General features: G+C 33.7%; 2 protein-coding genes across 2 annotated transcripts; both read left to right on the plus strand.

Moving 5' to 3' along the window:
- The first annotated feature begins 143 nt into the window (after window positions 1-143).
- Window positions 144-15,967, plus strand: LOC128157094 (uncharacterized). The gene is made up of 10 exons (XM_052819463.1): window positions 144-1,291; window positions 6,331-6,554; window positions 7,685-7,854; window positions 9,478-9,641; window positions 10,125-10,217; window positions 12,458-12,568; window positions 12,707-12,886; window positions 13,297-13,407; window positions 15,454-15,744; window positions 15,858-15,967. Exons 1-10 carry the CDS (start codon window positions 1,225-1,227, stop codon window positions 15,923-15,925), a joined length of 1,479 nt encoding a protein of 492 aa, XP_052675423.1. The 5' UTR covers window positions 144-1,224; the 3' UTR covers window positions 15,926-15,967.
- Window positions 15,968-18,491: 2,524 nt separating this feature from the next.
- LOC128155427 (uncharacterized) lies at window positions 18,492-22,877 on the plus strand. The gene is made up of 5 exons (XM_052817127.1): window positions 18,492-19,057; window positions 19,880-20,023; window positions 20,568-20,685; window positions 21,442-21,636; window positions 22,507-22,877. The coding sequence occupies exons 1-5, from the start codon at window positions 18,615-18,617 to the stop codon at window positions 22,687-22,689; spliced, it is 1,083 nt and encodes a 360-aa protein (XP_052673087.1). The 5' UTR covers window positions 18,492-18,614; the 3' UTR covers window positions 22,690-22,877.
- Window positions 22,878-26,134: the final 3,257 nt, after the last annotated feature.

Raw genomic sequence — 26,134 nt, forward strand, 5'->3', positions numbered from 1 at the left:
GTTCTATTTTTTTTAATAACTCGTAAGATAAATTGAACAACCAGCATTTAAAAAGCTATTTAACAAATCTTTAACATACAAATTGAATAGAATAGGTGACAACACTTCGCCCTGCCTTCATTAATCCGAGGTTATTACAAAAGCATTCACTTAAAAAATTGTCAACACCAGTACAGGACTTAACATGACGATACAACGCTTTCATAACAGCCAATAATTCTTCTTCAACGCAACCTTTGAAAGTTTAAGACACGAAAGTCGTCTATCAACAGAGTCAAACGCTTTTTGAAATCGATAAACACACAATATAACCTCATTTTTTATTTTTATTTTTTTTTACATAAACTGTTACTTAGAATGTAAAGCAAAAATAGCATCATGCGTACCATGCAAAGCTTGGTTTAAAACCAAAGTGTGTATCAGTTTTAACACCATTGCATTTTGACCATTCCGATAATTTTAGTTAAGACATTTTGTTAATTATAACAAGTACGTCAATATTTATGCTTGGATTAATTGGATGAAATAATTTCAATTATTTTGTATTTATTTACACAAATACGGTATAAATATAATGTTATTTTGATATGAAGATCAACGGCATCAACGGAAGCCTTTGTACAGCTTGGGACAAGTTTCCATTCCTAACATCCAAATATTCACATTCTCAAATGGCAGTCTATGATAACCCAACAAATCAAAGTAATGTATAGTCCAATACATTTCATCACTGACTTGAATAACGTACTGTTGGGGCGCAAGCGGGGTTTGCCTATATAATTATATAAAATGAAAGTAATATAAACGTCAATAATTCAATTTTTAATTGAACAATTAGTGAAAGTTGTATAAATTTAAGTTACAATGAAATCATTCTTGGAATAAATGTATTATATGGGGTGATCAAATACGATTGGGCGTAATCAAATCTATCATAAAGCCCTTCGGGCTTTATCGAATATGATCACTTAATCTCACCACATACTAGTAATATTCTAAGAATGATTCCGTATTCCTTAATTAGAGACTTCCATTCATTATTATGTGTCTAGGTATGCTCTCATGCATTGTTAGCACACAATCAACTTTGAATAAATTAATGGTACTCATTGCTCACATATACTGATACGATTTATCATCATGAGGGACATATTGACCCAAGTAATGGCCACTAAGGACACTGCTTTAAGATAAGAATTGCCAACACTCCCGTTGAATTTAACTATGACTATGGGGTTCAACTACCTTGTCCTTCTGATAACCGCATCTTTTCACGCAATTTACTCCAATGGTAAGTTCATCTAACTAACTTTCACTTTTTCTTTAATGAGTTGCCCGTAAAGAAAGCAATAAAGTAAGGTAAGGTCAGATTCACGTACAGTACCGTCAACGCGGATCCCGTATTTGACCGCGCTCCCCCCGCGGTTATTTAATCCTTTCCGCGTTACACCATCGCGGTTAATTCATCGCGGTCCTCGCTGCAGCCATGTTTAAACCGCGGCGGTGTGACCTACCGTTGAACAAGGTGATCGGAGATTTTTACCTGTATGCTATTAGACAATAAGACGGCCACCTAACACTGAGAGTCATTCTATGCTAGCCATGTCTGATGTATTGTTTTCATTTCACATATTAAAATGATTACGTATTTTTAATGCACGTTTCAAAACTCCTTATCGATTATTTTAGAGATATTTTAATTAAAGAATCATCTGCTCCCGTAATAATTTTCATGTAACTGTTGATATAACTATTATTTCAAAAATATTTAATCATTTTTATAATGTAATCTACATGACGGAGAGGGTTAGAACTATAAAATATTAATTTTCACTTTTTTAATGATTTTAAACATTTCCGACTACAAAAATGTTTTAATCCATATCAGTTTGTAGCTCGTTTTACGGCACTCTCTCGATGCTCAAGACAATTAATCTAGTCCGTGACAGGCACATGCTACACTGAGAACGTTTACCTACGGTCAACGGCATGATATGAAAATTTTACTCAACCCTTAAAATACTAAATCATATTGACATAATTTTATGTGAGTTCAATATGAAGCTACAACACAAATGTACATGTAGTATCAGCTGCGAATACCGTTTTTCGTAACCGCCCCCTCCACCTCTTCAACGTTTTAATGACTGTGAAAGTACATGTAAATTGTACTTGACTTTAGTCCCAATTGTTTAACACAAAGGTGTGAAACCATCGCATTGACGGGAAATCACTCTACGCTTGAATGCACAGAATACACTGGTTCATGTATATGAGACAGGTGGATAATCTGTGTAACGTGTGACCATCGGGAATTTCATTTGTTTTTCAAACAATTTTACTAACAGCAATAAAAATAAATAGTTATTCATTTTACTGTTATCTGTTTAACTGTTAAACGTGTTTAAGATGCACCCCTCCGCAAAAAACCTAAAACCTTCAATATATATATATAGAGAGAGAGAGAGAGAGAGAGAGAGAGAGAGAGAGAGAGAGAGACGGTCGATACTCAAGACAATTAGCCTAGTCCGTGACAAGCACACGCTACGCGGTGTACGTATACCATACGATCAACGGCAAAATATGAAAATTTTACTTTACCCTTAAAATATAAAAAGATATTGATATCATTTTATGTGTGTTGAATATGAAGCTACTACACATACGTCGTATCTGTAGCGAATTATAACGTTTTGTGTACCCCCCTTTCCAACGTTTTAATGACTGTCAAAGTTACCTGTATTTGTCCCAATTGTTTTACACAAAGGTGTGAAACCATCGCACTGACAGGAAATCACTCTTCGCTTGAACGCACAGAATTCACGGGTATGAGGCAGGTGGATAATCCTTGCAACAAGTGACAACCAGAAATTCTACCCGTATATCAAACAATTTATCTAACAGTAACAATAAATAACTGTTTCATTTTACTGCCTTCTTAAACTGTAAAAGGTGTTTAACATGTCTCTTCCCCCGAAAAGAGAGAGAGAGAGAGAGAGAGAGAGAGAGAGAGAATTAGTTTTCTTTTTAAATAACGTTGTATACGAACTAAACTTCACAAACACAGTGTCCATCATTAAATTAAACATCATAAACAGTGTTAAAAACTTTATTGTTAGACAAACTTCTTTTCTTCCTTTACCTGAAGACTAATAGAACGAAACTGTTTTCCTTTATCAAGGAAGAAGCACGTGGTGCAGCTCGCGGGCTGGTTTGATTGACAGGTGAAGCACGTGGACTCAGACTGAAACTGCATATTGGATTCAATCACAATGTCTTTTATGAATACTAAACTTAGGAAATGTTTATATTAGTATATTTCAATTGAATGCAGTGGCATCGTTGGGGGGGGGGGGGGCTAAAGAGCATTACCCCCCCTCTCTCTCTCTCTCTCTCTCTCTCTCTCTCTCTCTCTCACACACACACACACACACACACACACATAAAGATCGTAGATAAAATCAAGATCGGCGACACTCAATCAAGAAGCCTCCTCTGTAAGTTAGGTGTACGGTTAGACAAAGCCGTACGCAATTTGGAGGTTTTCTTTTGTCTTGAATAGGTGTGAAAACCCCTAGAGCATGTCGTTTTCTACCCTAGGTTTGTTAATCACTATACACAGGAAATGATCGCGACTTATAATTAATATATATACACAATGAAGGAAATGTGTACAAAAATAGTTGGCATTTGAGTTTTTTTAAAAGTAACTCGAGATGTATGCATTTAATAACATGTTCAACGTCCCATGTTGTTTTGTGATGTAACAACCTTATTCCATTTCTTGTAAAGAAATGTCTATCTTCACGCACACCAGAACGTCTAGCCATTGTTTTATGAAAATCACAGAATATACGTGTATATACACTGTATCTTTTCAGGGTAACACTTAGTTTAAAACTGATTAAAACCCGTGCGATGTGAAGAATCATACAATTTTAATAATGAGTACCATTTTCCTTTGTGTTTTAATTAGGAGAACTGATTTTTCTTTGAACATTTAATTGTGAGCATGTGTTTTTATAAGGCTACAACTCGTCGGTCTACAGAGCTGGTTGAAATCAATTTTCCGAACAAATCATAAAATTTTTATCAAAACAATGACGCTTGTTACAGCAATTATAAAGACGTGATTTTCCGTAATATGAGCGATTAAGCCACTTTTAAAATTTGAATGAATTTTTAACGGTTTCATAGGATAAAAAGATAAAATGATATTGAAAATAAACATACCTGAATATTTATAAATTTTTAATTTAATTTTACATTTTTTTGTTAGATTTTAAAATTTAATTTAATCGTATATCAATAAGTTAGTAAAGCATGATTTTTCAACCACCTGCGGGCATGGCCCATTTCACCTTAGATTGTACAGATAACAGCTTTAGAATTCAAATATTACCCCAGTATTACCCCAGTATTACGAAATAAACAGCAGATATTAAAAAAAAATATTTACCTTCAAAATATGTGATTTTCTATAAAAGGATCATGATTATCTTTATGCATTTGTTAAATTACATTAACGTTTAATGCATGTTATATTTTTTTTTAATCGAGGGAGATAACTCGTGTTCCTTTTCGATACTTTTCTGTAATCGATCGTTCAAACCGCGGGGGTGTTGTCATTATGGGTGATTGCACCGCGGGGGCACGCGGTTTTTACCTGAGACAGGTGTTTAAACCGCGTTGCAATTTGGACCGCGGGGGTGCGCGGAAAATACGGGATCCGCGTTGACGGTACTGTATGTATCATATAACCACAATGAACTCTTGCTTATCGGTTTTCTTTATCTGACTGATGATAAAAGGAAAGATAATATGAGCATGGATACTATTTAAGCGAATCATATCTGTATATAACTTTTGTGAAATGATGAAAAGTACGATATTCAATTAAACTAATTTTATTTATTTGAATAATATCCAAGAGTATATGACAGGAATTTATTCTGTACAAAAAAAAATTCAAGTTACATTTGTAATACTAGTAGTAAGCTCGACAGTGATTGCCAATACCAAAAGAAGCACGTGGGTGTTATGTTAGTTTATGCATCATAGTTTTTAATAAGTAATAAACATGAAGCTTTCAATTGAGGATATACATGTACAATAATTCTCTTAGTTATGATATTTTTAATCTGTAATTATTTATCTCTTTTAACCGGAGAGTTCTGTATGAAGATAAATTACTCAAATTTCAAAACTATAATATTTTGATTTTTTTTAAATTATAAAAGTTTATGGTAAAAAAAAAAAAACAAACAAAATCTTAAGGTCAATCTGATGGATAAATCGTTGACCATTTCGCCCTTTTGACTATTTTTTTATAAGGTATGAGTATAATGATCACTTTCAAACTGATCACGATTTATTCCCGATTTAAAGAGCCCGTGTCTACTTTAATCATACTGATCATTATGACTTGCAAAGCCATTCTGAACATTAATTTTATGTACAACTTTTATTTGATATATAAAAGTATGAGTATGCTAATTAACGTCATGTATATGTACGTGTACAACGTTTATTTGATATATAAAAGTATGAGTATGCTAATTAACGTCATGTATATGTACGTGTACAACGTATATTTGATATATAAAAGTATGAGTATGCTAATTAACGTCATGTATTTAAGAAATAAACAACTTTATTTAGTGAACATGGCGTTATATTTGCATTTCCATTGCTCTGTTGGCATATTCCATGATGCGCGCTAGCGCATCATGGAAAATATGCCAGCAGAGCAGTTGCTATTCATAACGCCATGTTCACTAAATAATCGTTGTTTATTACTTATATTTGCATTTTACCACTCGCAAATATCCTGTATTAGCCTAGACCTTGACATTTAGCTATTACATCAAAAGTAAACATTCAGACTGAAATGTATCTTTTTAATTCACATAGATTTGTTAACAGAATCAATGATATGTTATAACAGTAATTCCTTTAAAATGTTATCAAAAACATGTTTTAATATTACATGTAAATACGTCAATTCTAATGGAGTTGGAGAAAAACACATGATGTATCGTATGGTGGTTTAAATCAATAACGTCATTGAAAAGTATATTATATAACGTTACACCTTTATGACGTCATAGTATACTGACAGAGCAATTGCGATTATAGAGAAATAATTGCAGCTCCTCCGTATGGGCTTACAGTGGGAAACAACAATAGAAATGCAAATATATGTACGTGTACAACGTTTATTTGATATATAAAAGTATGAGTATGCTAATTAACGTCATGTATATGTACGTGTACAACGTATATTTGATATATCGATGCTACATTTCAATTGTGTCACGTTATCTTCAGTCACTAAGGACATCTTGTTTGTCTTGGATTCCTCCGAGAGCATTGGCGAGTTCGTCTTCTACGGACAAATCATTCCAGTGGTTGAAAATTTTGTCCGATTTCATACCTTGGAACTTGATCCTCTGAACACACAAGTTGGAATGATAGCATTTGGAGGCAGGCAACAGCGGTACATTCCAATGAATAACAACGCAACGAAGGACAAACTCATCAACGCTCTCGGGGTTAGCGCTCTCTCTCTCTCTCTCTCTCTCTCTAATATGTACACAATTATATGTGGTTAATGTAATCATATATATAATTCCATATTATTTTGCAATAAACAAAACCAAGAACGAATTACATTTGTTTTAATATAAAAATTGTCACAAAAGTCATAATTCCATAGATAGGGGTGAGGGGTGATTCATATTGTAGCACCTGCATTGAATATTCATGCCAAGAAAGTGGTCATTAACTTTTCATATGCAAGTATGATACAAAATGAATTCACATGTTAACATTAATATTATATGAAATTTAAGAAAAAAAGATGGGGGAATAAGATGGCGCTAGTGCCCTTTCGGTTTAGAAGTGAAATACAATTTTGAATTTATTTTTCCCCAATTAAATCTACTCAAATATATTATAATACGAGTTTACAAAAGCACAATTTCTAACTATATCAGTTTTTAATATATTTAACTAAAGATCAGAAGAAAAAAATAATTCAAGAAATATTTGCGGTATCGAACCCATAACATAAAAACCCTAGATAATATTAATATATTATATAAGGTTAGCTTGTCCGACTGTGTATGAGCATTTCGCACGCCTCATCCACCCATCTTCTTTCATTGCGTATTATTATGAGCCATCACATTCTCTACAAACATAGAATCAAATACCCCAAAATTTGAAGTGTTGATTTTTTAAAAAAAGGTCATAAAATTATGATAGCATTACAGGTGTTTTAAAAACGCCAATTAATTTTTTCAATTTAATACTTTTCTTAGAATTATGGAATGGTATTTGCAAATGAATTCCATAGAATTAATTTTTTTTTAAAACTAATATATTGCACGGAAAGGGAGGTAATTCATGTAAAAAATATCTCCTTTGCAGTGCAATAAAATGGCCGTAACAATAATATCGTAATGCTGATGTGTTAAAAAGGAGGGAAAAATGACGTCAAATTATGTTACTGTCATGTTGTAAATTTTGAATTTACTGAGTGGGTGTAAATACAAAATTTACAACATGACAAATATTGTATTAACATCCACCCAGTAAATTCAAAACTTACAACATGATATTACACTGCACTGTCCTGTTTCCCCTTAATATGTATAGAAAATTACAATTCTATTATAAGAGCATTTCTTTCCACGGTGGAGCAACAGGCTTGCATTACGCCCTGAACCATGTTTTGAAAGACCTTCTAACGCCAGAGTATGGTGACCGAGAGGACGCCGAAAACGTGCTTGTTCTGATGACAGACGGTGGCACGACAAACCCGCTGGAAACTTTTACAGCAATTGACAGGTTAGGTTAAACCCCTAATTCTTTTTTTTAATTTATACAGTATGATTTACTTAGGCGCGAAATTGGTGCCTTTCAGCAAAATCAGAATATCATACTAAGTATGGAGGGTAATCGTGTTTATAACATTAGGTGTACCGGTACAGTAGTACTTGTGTCGTTAGTTTTTGCACGCTGGCATCAAAAACTCTATAGAACCTATAATACACATGCTTAGTATCCCAAAAAAGAATAAAGGAAATATGCTTCAAAATCTGGCCAATTCATGATTTAATTCTTACAATACTTAGACATTTGAGGTCCAGGTATGCTGTTTCCAAAAGATAAAGCAATGTTCTGAAATATATGTATTAATTGTTTATGACCCCCTCCTCTAAATTTTACATTTCCAGAATTTCAAATCACTTAATAGTCAGTTAATTGCTTAACTTTGTTATTGTGTATTTTTTTCTTTTCAATAATTTTTCCAGCTTTAAGATGATGCCACGCATTTAACTTGCGAAACAAAAATTTAAAACACATTGATGTTATAGGCTGCATCGCTCACCTTACGGAGTTTTATTATCCGCTGAAGTCAACTACTATTCTTTTGTTGTTTAAATTAAATTTTGGACAAAATTTTTTGTCATATCTCAAATTTCTTAGGATTAAAACTATAGCATGCTTCCATGATACAATTTCATAAATAACTAACAGTGTATTAAGCTTTGCAAGAATGTGTTTTATTCATTGTGAACCCAACCTTGAACACTGGGATCATCCCTTTGAAAGAAAGCGTGGCCTTGTAATAGCTATTTATCCAGCAATACCCTATGATATACCCCCAGGTGAGCTAAAGCAACAATTTAATCTAATCCCATGCCACTTGATAGTGCATCGTAGTGTATGCCATAAAATTTGCTTCACACAAAGTACAGGATACATTTGACTGCCATTCAAGTAAACTGTTATCTACAACAAAAACTTTATACTGCACTTTTTAAAGTAGTTTGAAAACTAAATTTACTACTCTTAAATAAGCAAAGGCGTTTTTCACTCGGCAGTATTTCTTTATCCTGGTTAAACATTATATAAATAGTGCCTGTTTGGGAGGGTAACAGTTGAAATTGACACCCCGAGAAAACCATTGTCAACCGACGCGAAGCGGAGGTTGACAATGGTTTTCGAGGGTGTCAATTTCAACTGTTATCCTCCCAAACAGGCACTATTTATTTTGTTATACTGAATGTCTTTTTTTTAAATTTTGAAGAAAATTTTACTGCTTTTATATAGGAATAACGTGAACTATACAGCGAACCGTACGCGCATAATTTTCGCGCATGTAACATTTTTTAATGTTACCCGTTGCCAAGTGCGTTGCTAACGCTGAGGGTAATAGTAAATATTATTAACTGCGTCTTAACCAATCAGATTTCAGTATTTAACATGAAAGTATAACAATAGCACTTACCCTTTGTTAGGGCAAAATAAAAATTGGGGGTTAAAATGAATGGATGTTAAGGTTTAAAATGATTAATTTCTTTCTACAATTTTATTTTACTATGTTAGGGCAAAATAAATGTCGTGGGTTAAAATAAATTAATGTTAAGGTTTAAAATTGTTGATATGTTTCTACAATTTTCAAAGACTGAAAGCACAAGGTGTAACAATATACGTAGTGGTAGCCGGATGTCGCTTTAACTGGTTCAACATCCATCAGATGGCGACCAACTCCTCCTATATAATCACCGATCTACACCACCACAGTCCTAAATTTACAGCCTACCACATCTGGACCGACATCTGTAAATGTAAGATACAAGTTTACACGAAATGTGAATATGATATGTAAACTATTGTTTGTATTTTATTAGCGTTTGTCAGTTCACTGTAGTTACAGAACCTGCATGAGCGAATAAAACTGCGCATGTGCCGACCTGTTTATTCGTACAAAATGAAATTCTAAATTACATATATTGATCATTTGATTTCGCGTCTTACTGAATAAACAATGTTTTAAACTTTAAAAAAAATCAAATTTGAAACACATCGTATCCAGAGCATGGTCATATATATAGAGGTGTCAAAGATCAACATAAGACTTAATGTGAACTGACTCTTCATTGATGGGACAGACTATAGCCGATAATACCATATTTTAGCCTCTCTCACCTATAATTTTTATTAGTTTTCTCGAATAAAGATATCAATATAAACAATAAAACCATAAATTTAGAATCTGCTAATAATTGATGAAATGTGATTCAAATGTTTACATATTAAATTTAACATAGGTCAACCGCCCATTCAGATAGTGACTGCCATTCCTACAACTGAACCTCCACGTCATCATTTTTACACAGGCAGTTTAGCACACACAGCACACTGTAGGTATAGAGCACAGAATGTATGCAAAATAACTATTGAAACTTATTGCTGATACGTTTTATCGAAATAAATAAATATACCAATTCATTTACACTACCCTTGTATTGGGTAATTACAGTATACAGTTGTTGACTGTGGTAGAGGGCAACAGTTGATCTGTCGGACCGGCTCGCAAACTGTTGTCCAAGGCCAAAGGCTTAGTGACTTATATTGACTTTGTTTACAGTGCTTTTTATTGACTGTTTTACGTTGCTGTATTGACTATTTTATAGTGCCTTGTATTGACAGTTTTACAGTGCCTTGTATTGACTGTTTTGCAGTGCCTTGAATTGACGGTTTTACAGTGCCTTGAATTGACTGTTTTGCAGTGCCTTGTATTGACTCTTTACAGTGCTTTGTATCGACTGTTTTGCAGTGCCTTGTATTGGTGGTTTTATAGTGCCTTGTATTGACTGTTTTACAGTGACTTGTATTGACTATTTTACAGTGCCTTGTATTGACTGTTTACAGTGCTTTGTATTGACCGTTTTGCAGTGCCTTGTATTGACGGTTTTACAGTGCCTTGTATTGACTGTTTTGCAGTGCCTTGTATTGACTGTTTTACAGTGCCTTGTATTGACTGTTTACCGTGCTTTGTATTGACTGTTTTACAGTGACTTGTATTGACAATTTTACAGTGCCTTGTATTGACTGTTTTGCAGTGCCAGTTATTGACTGTTTTACAGTGCCTTGTATTGACTATTTTGCAGTGCCTTGAATTGACTGTTCAACAGTGCCTTGTATTGACTGTTTTACAGTGATTTGTATTGACTGTTTTGCAGTGCCAGTTATTGACTGTTTTACAGTGCCTTGTATTGACTATTTTGCAGTGCCTTGAATTGACTGTTCAACAGTGCCTTGTATTGACTGTTTTACAGTGATTTGTATTGACTGTTTTGCAGTGCCAGTTATTGACTGTTTTACAGTGACTTGTATTGACTATTTTGCAGTGCCTTGAATTGACTGTTCAACAGTGCCTTGAATTGACTGTTTTACAGTGACTTGTATTGACTGTTTTACAGTGCCTTGTATTGACTGTTTTACAGTGATTTGTATCGACTGTTTTACAGTGCCTTGTATTGACTGTTTTACAGTGCCTTGTATTGACTGTTTTATAGTACCTTATATTGACTGTTTACAGTGCTTTGTATAGACTGTGATACGTTGCTTTGTATTGACTGTTTTATAGTGCTTTGTATTGACTGTTGTACAGTGCCTTGTATTGACTATTTTACAGTGCCTTGTATTGACTGTTATACAGTGCTTTGTATTGACTGTTTCGCAGTGCTTTGTATTGACGGTTTTACAGTGCCTTGTATTGACTGTTTTGCAGTGGTTTGTATTGACTGTTTACCGTGCTTTGTATCGACTGTTTTGCAGTGCCTTGTATTGACTATTTCCAGTGCTTTGTATTGACTGTTTTACAGTGACTAATATTGACTATTGTACAGTGCCTTGTATTGACTGTTTACAGTGCTTTGTATTGACTGTTTTGCGGTGCCTTGTATTGACTATTTTGCAGTGTCTTGTATTGACGGTTTTACAGTGCCTTGTATTGACTGTTTTACAGTGTCTTGTATTGACTATTAATGACTAATTAACAGTGCCATGTATCGACTGTTTTACAGTGACTTGTATTGAAGGTTTTACAGTGACTTGTATTTAAGGTTTTACACTGCCTTGTATTGACTGTTTTGCAGTGCCTTGTATTAACTGTTTTGCAGTGCCTTGTATTGACTGTTTTACAGTGTCTTGTATTGACTGGTTAATGTCCTGTATTGACTAATTAACAGTGCCTTGTATTGACTTATTAACAGTGCCTTGTATTGACTAATTTATAGTGCCTTGTATCGACTGTTTAACAGTGGCTTGTATTCACTGTTTTTCAGTGCCTTGTATTGACTGTTTTACAGTGCTTTGTATTGACTATTTTACAATGCCTTGTATTGACTGTTTTATAGTGCACTGTACTGACTATTTTATAGTGCCTTGTATTTAATGGTAAATGTCCTGTATTAACTAATTAACAGTGCCTTGTATAGACTTTTTCACATTGCCTTGTATTAACTGGTTTATTGCCTTGTAATGACTGTTTTACAGTACCCTTTTTGTTTTTCTACATACATCGTATTGAAAGATTTACATTGTCTTTTATACAGTAGATTATTTTTTACAATGTCCTTTATTGACTCTTTTACAGTGCCTTGTATAGACAATGATATCTTTTGTGAATTGATGCCCAAAGAAAACTGTGTTAAATATAGAGATTGGGCCATGGGAAGCTGCCGGAAAACGTGTGGCCTGTGTCCTAGTAAGTAAAGATATTCCTTCATTATAGAATCTCTAGATATCGTGGTATTCTTTATCTAAAAACGAATTTGAGTCCATCACCTTTATACCACTGTGTTCTATTGTAATATCTATGCTCGTTGTTATACTGATATTTCAGTGGTCACCATTCCAATGAAATCTACAACCGCACCGCCTAAACCTACAACAATAACTCCCAAACCTACAATATTGACTCCTAAACCTACGACAGCGACTCCTAAACCTACAACAGTGACTCCTAAACCTACGACAGCGACTCCTAAACCTACAACAGTGACTCCACGATACACAATAGCAAGTAAGTTATATGCGGTGACTCAGTGGTTAACTATAGTAAGTAAGTTACTTCATTACTTCAAGTTACTACATACAATGATACCACTAGCGCCCCACTTTTGATGTTTTATAAGTGGTTCGTGTTCTATTTCGTCACACTTTTGTTGCGAAAATCTCACCAAAACTATTTAAGGTTACGAATGCATCTATAAACAACAGCATGTTTATTTTTTCAGAAACTAAAATTTTCGACTTCTCATTGCTGAATTAAAAATAATAAATATTCATAAGAACGAGAAAAGTTCAATGAGTTGGCCGGCGGTCAGTTAGCGTATGCAAGACAGCCTGGTCGTGGGTTTACGACGATACTATTCTTAAACGACTCAATATCCAGGAAGTTACAAATTGAAATTCTTGCTATATTTATTACAGACAATTGTTTTGATGTGGACCCAATTTGCTCACAATTCCCATCAACACAACTGTGCGCAGACAAAAACTGGGCCTTTGGCAGTTGCAGGAAAACATGCGGCCTTTGCTCTGGTTTGTCAATCCACAAGTTAACACTTTTTTCACAGTTTCATTCTTTATGCTTATACTGCTCATCTAGTATTCAGTAGCTTTCCCCCAAACGTTGGAACCTAATGGTCAGACAACTATTCCGTTTAAAGTTGAATAAGTAATTTTTTGGGAGTTGATTTTTAATCAACTCTCCTATGCAGTTACTCAGGCAAACCGAAAGTGAAACAGTGTTTGGACCTAAGCACAAATCAACACCGCTGACAACATTTAGTTCTAATGAAAAAATTCGATGTAATGAGTTCTTAAGCATTGTTCTTCAAGGAAACTCATTTATAGATACCTTGTAAATAGTCAGATTTTAAATGGTACGAACAATTTAGACAATTTTTTTGAAGTCGTACATTTTATGTATTCCTACGCCAGAGTTCAATATAGTCTCGTTCAACCAGACATTCGGCTGTCTCCGTAAATCTCCGACAAGCATAGAGTCTCTCTTGCTTGTCGGAGATTAACGGATACAGCCGAGGGTCTGGTTGAACGAGTGTAGAGTTCAATTTTGCTTGGATCCATACAATTTCTCACAACTATTTCGATTACTAATACGTAGTTTGATGGAACAATTCTTTGAATATCACACAACATGATTGATATTGGATTTTCACGAAATTCCTGTAGGATTCATATTATAAAAATGTGCGTAATTCAAATACTTATAGGAATTTACTTGCCATGCAGAATAACATATCGTTGATTTTATTGATAAATAACAATCGATAAAATCAACTTCCGTCAGTACTTCGATCAGTACTTTGATTTTTCTTTGCGATCAGCATTGTAAAGAAAAATACGTGAGTGTTATCATATGTACTAGCATTGCTTACATCTCAAGAAATTCATCAAAATAATACCCTTTAGTGCTAAACATGTACATGTAATTGATACTTTGCAAGAAGCTAGCTGTCTCTGCATAGTAAACAAATTAATACAAAGCGTAATGAGTGAAATTCTGGATGGGGAAAATGGTGATTGACCGGTCACAAAAATATCAGAGGAACGAGGTTTTAAATATTACGAGTTCCCGTTTTTCTTTGCGCTTCAGGTGAAAATAGTGTGCACTTTAATGTTTTATTCCCGAATACACTTCACTTACATCCGTATATGTCAGTATATATCAAGGATTTATTCTTAGTCCAAGGTACACATTAGTTGAAATTTTTGTTGATTTAAGGAGAATGTCTGGCCATCTTGTAATATACTTTTTATATGTGGACAAAAATGTATACATTTCTTGAACTGATTTTTGTATTCCAAAAAAAAAAAAAGAAAAGAAAAGAAAGAAACGTCGAAAATTGTTAACGTTGTTAACAGGTAAAAGAGCAATAGATATGAGGTTTCACATGTTTTTTTGTTGTAAATTTGTCTTTATTAATCAAGTGAAACTGTCCAGCCGCAGATTTGAACTGAAGATTTAAAAATTAAAAAAAAACCAAAAAGATAATATGAAAATAGGTCATTGGTGTCCATCCATGACATGGAAAAACAACTTGAATATTGAATAAGAAATATTATGTATTACAGTGAAACGAATATCTTTCAAAACTTTCTTTGGTTTAATCATTGTAATGCGATTGTACTTTAGTTTGAAAAATGCACAAACGAACATTTTTTGGCATGATTATTCAAAATAACAATTATTTGTTAATAGAAATATTTCAGGAGGTAAAGGGGTATTTCAGAAACATCTTTCTTAATCGGCTATGTTTTTTTTAAATTAAATAATTAGCTGGTTCTCTGCTTGTTTCACCAAATGAGTAATATTTTATGATTTTTTAACATGAATATCTAGTTTATGAATTAAAAAATCATTCAAATTACACAGTTTTTTAAAAGTCTAAAAGATCTACAAGTAAGACGAAGAAACAGTTTTAGTAATTTTCGCAGTATGTTGTTTTCCTCTGCAAGTAAATGTCGGCATTTCGTAGAAACAAAAGAATGTATTCAAATAATGTTAACGCTTGTTCCATCAGAAGCACAATGAAGATTAACTTTTTAAGTTTAAAAATATAGAAACAATGCCTAAGCATACAACCCCAAAGCCTACTACAACAACCCCAAAACCTACCACTCCTACACCAAAACCTACGACAACAACACCAAAACCTACGACTACAACACCAAAGCCTACGACTACAACACCAAAGCCTACGACTACAACCCCAAAACCTACCACTACTACACCAAAACCTACCACTACTACACCAAAACCTACCACTACAACCCCAAAACCTACCACTACTACGCCAAAACCTACCACTACTACGCCAAAGCCTACGACTACCACGCCAAAGCCTACAACAAGTATGAATTCTTTTATGTACGAAGATCAGAGATGTGGTGCACTTATTTTCAATTCATGATACCTAAACAAAGGTTAAGATACAGAAAAAAGATACGATTTCATCTGATTTCAGCTACCCACCCTCCTCGTTTCTTTACAATCAGGAGCATTATGAAAGGAAAAGAGGAAGCCAGTCTGTGATATTAACAATAAAAAAAATCAAACAAACAAATTAAAAAATAACTGCATTTTATATGAGCGACCATTGCATAAAAAAGTTTACCTGACCCGCTAACGCGGGTAATGTATTTTTTCTGCAATGTCGCTGCCTTCATCATATCCCACATAAATCACCAAAGAAAGCATTTTATTTAAGGAATAAGGAATTATTCTTTAAATATCATGAGGTGATAATTTTGGTCGGGGCGTGATCAAATCCAATAAGGGCTTTATGATAGATTTGATCACGCCCCGGCCGAAATTATCACCTCATGATATTCAAAGAATGATTTCTTATTACCTATATTTATATAATTAAGTATTTGAATATACAATAGAAATAATCATATTCCGCTTTTTTTTTCGTCATTTGAATTTATTAAACTGCATAGTACAAACTCGATACGTAGTGTTATCACAGGCAGACACTTAAAAATGTAAATATAATCATATACAATGCAAGTGACTGTATTTTGGACATTTTAAGGGATGAAAAATTATTTTTTTCTTAATTCTAATGAAAGCCCAGGTATCAATAGATTGATATATAATTTAAAAACACATTCTACTCAGTACATGAATTTTTGTTAAAAAACGGGGAGATTTTACACAACAGTTTCTAGGTAAAATATAAACTATTTAATAAAAGAAACGCACAGCATTTTTTTCTTGAAAAAAATATTTTTAAACACTGTGCAGTTTAAATTGTATTTTTCCGAAAAATGATAATAAAAGACTGTTTTGGATTCAAACTGGTTGTTTTGATTAAAAGTCATTTCAAAGGACTGTCCTGAAATTTTGGTCAAATTTGTGGTCACTCGCTTTTCACAAAAAGCAAATTCTAATTGACAACGCATGCTTTTCATGCTAAACCACGCCTTTAAGCATTTAAACACCCGGGGTGTTCAATGCGAAAATCAGTTCTTTCTTGAAGCCGTAGACTCGCATATTATGCCACGTCTAAATAAAGCCCAGCGCAACAATGCTATTGGTAGATTAGGAGCAGGTGAATCTCAGACAGCTGTAGCGAGAATACCATTTTCACCTATGAAATAGTTTTCGGCAGCATTGGTCAATTCGGGACCTTCCAAGGTCAGGCTGACCAAGGGTCACCACTGCTGCGCAAGACCGCTACATCAGGTTACAGCATTTTGCGTGAACGATTCAAAACAGCAACTTCAACTGCTTCATCCATTCCTGGAGGGCGTAGGATCTCCGATCAAACGGCCAGAAACCGACTACGAGATGCTGGTATCCGAGCAAGACGTCTTGTAAGAGCTATTGTTTTGAATCGGCAACATCGTTAAAATAAGATTCAGTGGTATCGCACGCATAGAGTCTGGCCAAAGCAGCGCTGGAATACCGTTTGGTTCAGTGACGAATCAAGATTCTTGTTGCATCGTGCAGATGGTCGAGCAAGGGTCTACAGACGACGACATGAGCTCTTTGCGGCTAATTGCGTCCAGGAAGTCGACAGACTTCATAGGCGTCGGAACCGGGGGGCTAGGAATTTTCTGATTTTTTTTTGGGGGGGGGGGGAAGGAATTTTGGTAGGTAAGAAATATTTTTGGAACAATAGGTATCCTCATTGTTCCAATGATAATAGCAGAATTTTCAACATGACAGCATTACCCTTCTTCCTTGGCCTCCAGATCACCAGATCTGAAGCCAATAGAGCATATTTGGAATGAACCAGACAGACGCGTCAAACAGCGGCAACCTGCATCCCAGTCGCTGCAACAACTTGTGCAAGCGTTATGCAAGCAGAGTGGACCAACATTCTCCAGCAACTGACTAGAAACTTGACGTCATCAATAGGGTCGATACGCTTCGATCCAGGCCGGTGGGCATACAAGATATTGAACATGTGCGACCTTGAACTTCTGGTGTGCAGGAAACTCTTATCAAAAATGATCTAAAACTTTATGTGATGTTGAATTAATTTATTTAATATAAAATATCTTATAACTCTTTTATCTTGTTTGCCTTTGTATTGAACTGAACTGAACTTGAACTGAAATTTTCACTTTTGAATTCATAAAAGATAAAAAGGAATCATTATTTTTAATTGAACGCTTGAGAGAGAGAGAGAGAGAGAGAGAGAGAGAGAGAGAGAGAGAGAGAGAGAGAGAGAGAGAGAGAGATGCGTCCGGATTCGGGAATATCACATTCCTATATTTCGCGCCAACCTACCAATGGTAGTACCATTAATAGTTTCGTAATTTTAAGAGAGAGAGAGAGAGAGAGAGAGAGAGAGAGAGAGAGATGCGTCCGGATTCGGGAATATCACATTCCTATATTTCGCGCCAACCTACCAATGGTAGTACCATTAATAGTTTCGTAATTTTACTATATATTTTTTTTTGTCATATCTGTGTCAGATATCATTCGAAACTTATTCGATAGAATAAAAACGTTTCTGTTTTAAATAAAAATTGATTTGAAATGTATCATTTTTTCGTCACATTTTATGTTTTTTTTAAATATTGGTACGAAACAGTGGCTTTGACTTCAAAAAGGAGAATCAAACAAAAGCGAAAGTTTCCCTTCATCAATCACGTTATCTTTTGGGCTAGTTTAGACAGCTCAAGTACTTATGATATAGCCTAGACAAAAACTGGGTAAACAGCGTGATGCCGAAAATATAAGCAATACTCGTTATACTGAAACCATGTACGGAGGGACTGGATTACGCTCTAACAGCGCTGTCTTTGATGGGGAAATTCCAACCCAAACTAGCAACTGGAATTGTACAGTGTTTCCAAAATTGCACATTGAGTCGATACCAGATGTATTCTCACCTTATGTCGTTTTTTCGTCTTACGCAGACTTCTTAGAAAATCAGAAAATCAAAAGAAGTAAGATTATTGCAACAATGAATGAACATGTGTCAGAGAAATGGGAACTTCGAGGCTGCTATACGTATGCAATTGAACACATTCTTGACCTTGATTATGAACATATTGACCATGTTCCTGTTCATCGAGTGAAGGAGTTGCATAAATACACACAGTCTCAAGCATTGGATGAGCCATTATTAGAAGAATGGCAAAAGTATTTTGCAGAAAGAAATCTAGAAGATGGTGCTAGTACATCTAAACAAAAATTGCAATGGTATATCTTTACTTTTTCATGTAGATAAGATTGCTTTTCTTTATAATGTCCAACAAACCTGGTTTAACGCATAAAATATGGCTAATACTCATTATACTCAAACAATATATAATTTTTAAAAACTGATGAACCTATTTTTTTACCTCTTCTTTGAAGAAACAGATGAAATCTATTCAACTAAATAATTTACTTTTGGCCTGTTTTTATAACACAATGGAAAATAATCAAATTGAATATTTTGGTATGTTTTTCACCAGCCGTTGCACATTTGAAACAAATATTTATGACAAGGAGGAATCTTTGTTCCACTGGTAGCATGAGAGAACATTGAACAAAAATATGAAAAATAGTATGTTAAATGTGAATTTCATTGAATTTATCTCGTCAAAATTTATCTAAGTGTATTAAAATTGATAACCTGGACATCTGCTTTTGTGACAGCTTTATTACTGAAATATGGGATTCTCACTTGGAGCCTCATCATAGTTTTAAATTGAATACATGGATGTCTGTCACTGCAAATGATTCTTACAGTTTGTCAAGGTACAAAGTGTTCTGTGAATGACAGAGCTTTACAATTATATTGGATGACATGATTGACATCAATCAACTACATGTCTTATTTAACTAACAATCAATGGATGCATTGTCCCTGGTCCATTTCTGAATTCATTTTTAAAGACAGTGTTTAAGACATCCAATTGAAAACACTTATAAAACATGTACTGATTAGACCGGTATTATGGAGAAGAAGTTTATCTGTTTCTTTTAATATGGTCATTATGCACTGATTCATTATGCTGGTATTTTTCTCTACTATAGGATGCATGAAAAAATCAGTGATTTTCTGTGGCAGCTGCTGTATTTGGTGAACAAAAGACAGATTCCAGAACCTGAAGAACTAACAGAAGGAATGTTCCAAGATCTGTTCATCAGATTTGCTAGAATATTTGGTTTGAATTTAATGTAAGTTGCCAAAAACAAAGTTTTATAATGAAAGCAGGTTATGAGAGATTTTCAGCTCACCTTAACCAAAGGCACAACTTATCACAATTTCATCTCCTATCAATAACCACAATCAAAATTTGCCCAAGTAATCCTTAGGTAAAGACCACATCCATTTGAAAGGAAAGTTAATTTCATATACTTTATGGTATCTTTATGTATTTTCAAGAACACTGCCCTAGAAATAACAATATTTACAAAAGAAAAATTTTAAACTATTCAGTTGTTGCTTCGGTGAGCGATGTTGCCCATTGGCCTGTAGATCAGTTTAAATGAGATGTTATTATTCCATGATATGTTGCTTAGGTGAGCGATGTTGCCCATTGGCCTGTAGATCATTTTAAATGAGATGTTATTATTCCATGATATTATCCACCAGACAATGGATGCTTATCATGTCTACAGTACTTCATTTATGTTCTTTGAGTAAAACAAAAACACACAGTAAACCTGCAACAGGCATCTCAGTTACATGTACAATGTGTCTCCTGCTGTAATGTTTCAGAGGTGTTCCCAGCGTTGGACAATACAGTTTTGATTTATACAATAAAGAAATTTCCTCAGTCCCTGATGCTCTGTTGATAGATCCTTTAAAGGGAAATTCCATACTTGGCATTGTTAAGGTATTTGATTTTTATGATATACTTATTTAGTCATACAAATTGAAAAATCTATGCTTTTTAACATAATTTACAAGTTGATGTATTAATTGTTCTTTATTTATGGTTGTTTAAGTTTGACACACTACATTTTAAAGTGAAGTTATTTTTATGAAAGCATAACAGTTTTTTTATGAAAGCATAAAAGTTTTGTTGTAGTTTCAAATTTAAATAAATATTTTATGTTATCCATCATATCAGCATTTTTTTTATCTCCATGAAAATAAACATGCATTAAAAGTAAATGGTATAACACAGAGTTGAATTACATGTGTATTTATCAAATTTATTTTTTCCATGTTTGAAATTCAATTTTTATTATGCTCAACTTTGATATTTATATGAACCAGTTGCATGTCAATTGCTAATTAAAAGTAAGATTCAGGTCTCACAATTCTTTTTTTATATAGACAAGGCTTATGCTATGTTTAAGAGTTATCACACTTTGCAGAGAGATTGACAATGTTTAAATTCAATTACATAATGTAAAACTACCCAAAACATTTAAAAATCACAACAAACACATTAATTGGGTAGCTATGAAGTAAATTCCTGGCTATCATTTCATTCATAGTATTGGTCTGGTCAGAACTTGACATATTTGGGTAATGGCACTTTTCTTATAAAGATGAGTTTGATCAGACAGTTTTATACACTATTTTGACATTATCTCTTTTAACCACAAGTATATTATGTTATGAAATAAATGTTTCGTTTTAGGTTAAAAATTATTATAGCAAAGAAAGTGATTCACAGACACAAAGAAACCTAGAAAGGGGGACAACTGTGCACAACCAAGACCAGGGTGTGGACAGTCGGTTGAAGGGTCAGCTGGTCGGGGATATCCTGGCGGTGCTGAAGAACTCTATGTTTGGTCCTACTGGAATCTTTGGTCTGATAGTTCAAGCTACAGAGGTGAGTAAATGGGAAGAAAGAAGAATTGTTTAATCTGCAACTTCATATTTGACAAGATGTTTGACATTGTTCTACAAAGAGAGGGAAAAAGGTCATATATTAAAATACTGTTTAATTAACTTTCTCAATGTAATCAATGTCAATTAGTTGTTCAGTTCATTTAAACATTTTGTATCAAATTTTTATCAGACCATTTATTTAAGAATTCAACAATTGTCCTTAATATATAACTATGTGGGTTGAAGTCTATTGATTTTCAGGTTCAAATGTCTATTTGAATTGTTCATTACTTTTGATATAATGTCCACACAAAATAAAATGTATGGTTTTCCTTCCATGTGATTAGATGTTTACCAGTACTTATCAAGCTGTTGAGAGAGTTCATGCCCATCAAAATCTTTATCAAGTAGTGACATGTACATACGTAACTATAATCATGATATTGTAAAAGTGTTATTAACAAAAACTTGCATTATGTAAACAGATCTTGAATGATTAAGGCATAACGCAGTAAAAACTCTTTTCAAAGACACCTTGATTTAACAAATTCTAAGTTATAGCATTAGGTTTTTTGTTCCTGAAAAATATTTGTAACATTGCATTACATTGACATTACCTGAAACTGAAAAGCATGGATTTAACTTACTGGTCATGTAATGTTAATCAGAATGGTCTGCCAATGGGCAAGGCTTTAATTCAGTGATCTGTGTACATTACTGACATTGATTGAGGAAAACAGTTTCTGGCATTTCTCAACAAGTTTCAAACCCATCCTAATCCGACAAATTGATAAAAATATACCTATATTTTTTTAAATCAAAGCTGATACTAGATAGCATACAAAAATTCATTTTATTTATACTTTTATAGGTAACAATTGTTGCATTTGCAACAGAAAACAATTATTTGGAGTGCATAAAGAACGGCAAATTTCCTAACCGTGACTGTGCTACAGTGAAGTACAGTGAAAAGTGCAATATTCTGACAAAGAGAGGGAGGCTTGAACTTGTTAAAGCTTTTCTTGGCATGGCGGATTTAATGGAATGCTTGTAATTGTGAAAATGATGAATCGTTTCAGTATTTTCTTCTGTCAGAGTAAAGTATTTGTTTGAGATGTTGTCTGAAATGCAACATTTAGGCATTATTTTGTATTGCCATTGTATATTGTTAATATGTCATTTTCATTTGAATGTTGATTTATTATTAATAATTAAAACAATAAAATTTGAAGTTTGCTTGAATTTCTGTAGATATATTTATGTAAACATAAATATAGACAGTAAAAGCATATATATATTTATTGGAAATATTTGCATAAATGATGATAGAGAATGTACTGTGCAGCAACTTTATGTTCTACAAGTTTCCGGTAGGCTTAGTTTCAACAAGGTATGCATAAAGTTTCAGTTTTTGCTGAAACTGGATTTTCAACAAGTTGATATGATTGATAACGCTTTGAAAATTATAAAGAAACATCAAATAGATTGGCAAAGAGTAGAAAAATGTTCAGAAATTATAATTTAAACATTTTTTTTCAAGGCAAACGGTGCACAGGCACCTGACGTTATAAATTTTTGTCATAATGGATAAATACCCTATACCTAATATTACACTGTATTATTAGGAATAGGGTATTTATTTATATTATGACGACATCTTATATAACGTCAGGTGCCTGTGTAACAGAGGACTTACTTAGACCTCCAACAATGTATAGCAATGTACTCCTGGGAGCTGAATTTCAAATCAATGAATTAAACAATCAGTTCATTATCAAATTAATTCAGTTGTTTAATTTTACGATTTTTGTGCTGTCAACTTTAGAATATAGTATACTTCACAAAGAAGATGGGTGAATAAGGCGTGTAAAATGCCCATATGAGGAATGATTAGATATCGCAAAATTAAAATATCACTAAAACTGATAATTTTTTAAATAATAATTAAAAACAGTGTATATATATACCGTAACATCGGTTTTTAACCCTTAAATATTTCAAATACATGTAATTGGTTGATTTAAACTGACGTATGCGTGTCAAAATCTCCAAATAGTGTCATTTTTATAACTTCAATGCCCTTTCTTTTATAGAATGGGTCTAAGCTCCATATTTTTGTCATAGTCTAAATGCGGTTTAATGGAATTTAAACCGACTTCCATCAACAAAAATGTGGAGACATGACCCACTATACTTTTAAAATGTCATTTTGTAGCCCAACAATTGAACATTTTAGTAAAATAATACAAGTCCGTAAATTCGTGGCCAATGTCTCATACAGCATTTAAACAACGCACTTTGTTGTGAATGAAATGGCTCAGTGGTTAGAGCACCAGACATTAGATCTATTTCTAGAACTTGGGTTTTTAGGTTGTGGGTTCGACACCACCAAAACTTAAGTATTTATATTTTTTCTTATCGTTTTTTTTAAATATTTCAAAGTGAATGTAGTAAAAAAAAAAGTACCCTTTTGTAAACTTTTATTATAACATTTCAAACATATTCAATTAAAAAAAATGTTAAATTTGAAATTGTATTTTACGACTAAACCAAATGGGCAGTTGCGCCATCTTATTCCCCATCTTCTTTATGTTCGGTATGCATTAAGCAAACCTTCAATACCTAAAATCAGCATCGAACTCGTCCATGCAGTATCCAGTACGCTATTAATGAAAATGCCGTGCGACTTCGGTAATATAACTTGCTTTTGTACGCAATACGTAGTGATTTTATTTTGAGCTCATATTTAAAGCTGCAAGCTTCTGCGAGTTCTGATGCATGTTCAACCGTTCCGGTGTTCGCTTCACATTTTGGACTTAATTTCAAACAAACTTGACACGATGCAGTCCTACGTAAAGGGTGATTAAAATCATTAGATAAAGAGCCACATATTTTTAAAAAGAATTTAAACAACTGTCATGAAAGGTCGAGTATCTTTAATAATCTTTCTCACAAGATCATCTGCATCATTACGCCATTATCATTATTTGTGCAAATTCTGAAATCTTGAAACCTGGACCATTGAACGAAAAGGTCCCGATGGGGTCGGTGAGGGATCCAAAGTTCTACACATACTGTAGATTTTGAATTGAAAAAACCGTGACCTTACGACCAACAGTAGGTTTCAGATGTGGTGCAAAATAGAACATAAGATCGGGTAAATCATTAAAATCTTATACTAATACTAAAATAATTCATTTATGAACTGTTAAGCATATAAGCGATGTATCCATTGGCCTCTTGTTTCGACCAGAAAAAATGTTTATAGAGAAACACATGAGTTTATTTTAAATTCATTAATCATTATACTTTTTTTCTTTTTTTTTATGTGGCGCTTAAGTTGGTACACCGTTGAAATTCTAATAATAAAGTAAGAAGTATATTGGGGGCTTTTTCTTTGGAAATTATTTTATACAAGGAGCTACACGTATCACCGCTCCTGCGCACTGACCATCAACCCCGATGCAACACTGCACGCTGCACGGCGATTCATACCATGCACGTACTTCTTCTTATGGCCATATATTTACGTCTAAGGAGTATTTTCTCATCCATTTCACTAATCGATTTGGTTGTATATCGTCATAGCCCAGTGGTAAAATTATCGTGCAGTCCTTGATTTTTCTTAGGTTGCTGAAGGTTTCAACCGATCAATAAACTGGTAAGAATTGGATTTGGAAGATTTCAGTTCTGTCAGTATTTACAGCGCTGTGAATTACAATCGGTTTTCTTAAGAAATGGGGGAGGAAATACTCGGTAGATGAAAACAATAAATACGTCCATTAAACAATAATATAGTTACCTTTACTTACTCTTTACGATTGATTCATTAATTTGTGAAAAGCAAGATGTAAAAATAAACAAAAGGATGCTTCTTTGATGATTTATATGCGAGCTGTGGATGTAGCAATCACTGCAGAAAAAATTAACGCGGGTTATGTATTTTTTTTTTGTCGCTATCTTTATACCCGCATGAATCATCAAAGAAAGCATTATATTGTTTAAATATGGAAAAATTAATGAAACTATTAGTCAGTGATTCGAAATTATAAAAAAAATCAATCGACCATGATTAAATAATTCAAATTGAAATAAATAATTTAATTCGTGTTCGTGAATAAACGATTGGCATATGATTCAATAATGCATAATAGCAACCCTGGGACATTCATATTGCTATGATGGTATGAAGATACATCCTTATAAATCTTTTAAAAATTAACACACTGTCAAATATCTAAGGGGACCTTGCGTGATTCTGAGGGAAGTGAAGTTACAAAAGCTTAAACCGTTTTCTGATATCTTTTGAAATTTGACTGTTGCATGATCATATAAAGCAAATTGTAATAAATTTAAAGAGAACATTTTTCAAATCGGTCAAATGTTTTGTACGCAGTGGATTTCCGATAATGGAACTGCGTCTCATGATCCGACTACCAGGGGAGCTAATGTTTGGCAAACACGAGAATTGACCACATCATCAATTTTGATCATCCGGC

This window comes from Crassostrea angulata, chromosome 7 (assembly GCF_025612915.1).
Source record: "Crassostrea angulata isolate pt1a10 chromosome 7, ASM2561291v2, whole genome shotgun sequence".
Classification (NCBI taxonomy): Eukaryota; Metazoa; Mollusca; class Bivalvia; order Ostreida; family Ostreidae; genus Magallana; species Magallana angulata.

Coding starts and splice junctions, on each gene's coding strand:
- LOC128157094 (XM_052819463.1), top strand. CDS start 1,225: ATGACTATGGGGTTCAACTACCTTGTCCTTCTGATAACCGCATCTTTT. Junction 12,887..13,296: donor TCCACGATACACAATAGCAA/GTAAGTTATATG, acceptor TATTTATTACAG/ACAATTGTTTTGATGTGGAC. Junction 13,408..15,453: donor AACATGCGGCCTTTGCTCTG/GTTTGTCAATCC, acceptor TTAAAAATATAG/AAACAATGCCTAAGCATACA.
- LOC128155427 (XM_052817127.1), top strand. CDS start 18,615: ATGTACGGAGGGACTGGATTACGCTCTAACAGCGCTGTCTTTGATGGG. Junction 20,686..21,441: donor CCATACTTGGCATTGTTAAG/GTATTTGATTTT, acceptor GTTTCGTTTTAG/GTTAAAAATTATTATAGCAA. Junction 21,637..22,506: donor TGATAGTTCAAGCTACAGAG/GTGAGTAAATGG, acceptor ATACTTTTATAG/GTAACAATTGTTGCATTTGC.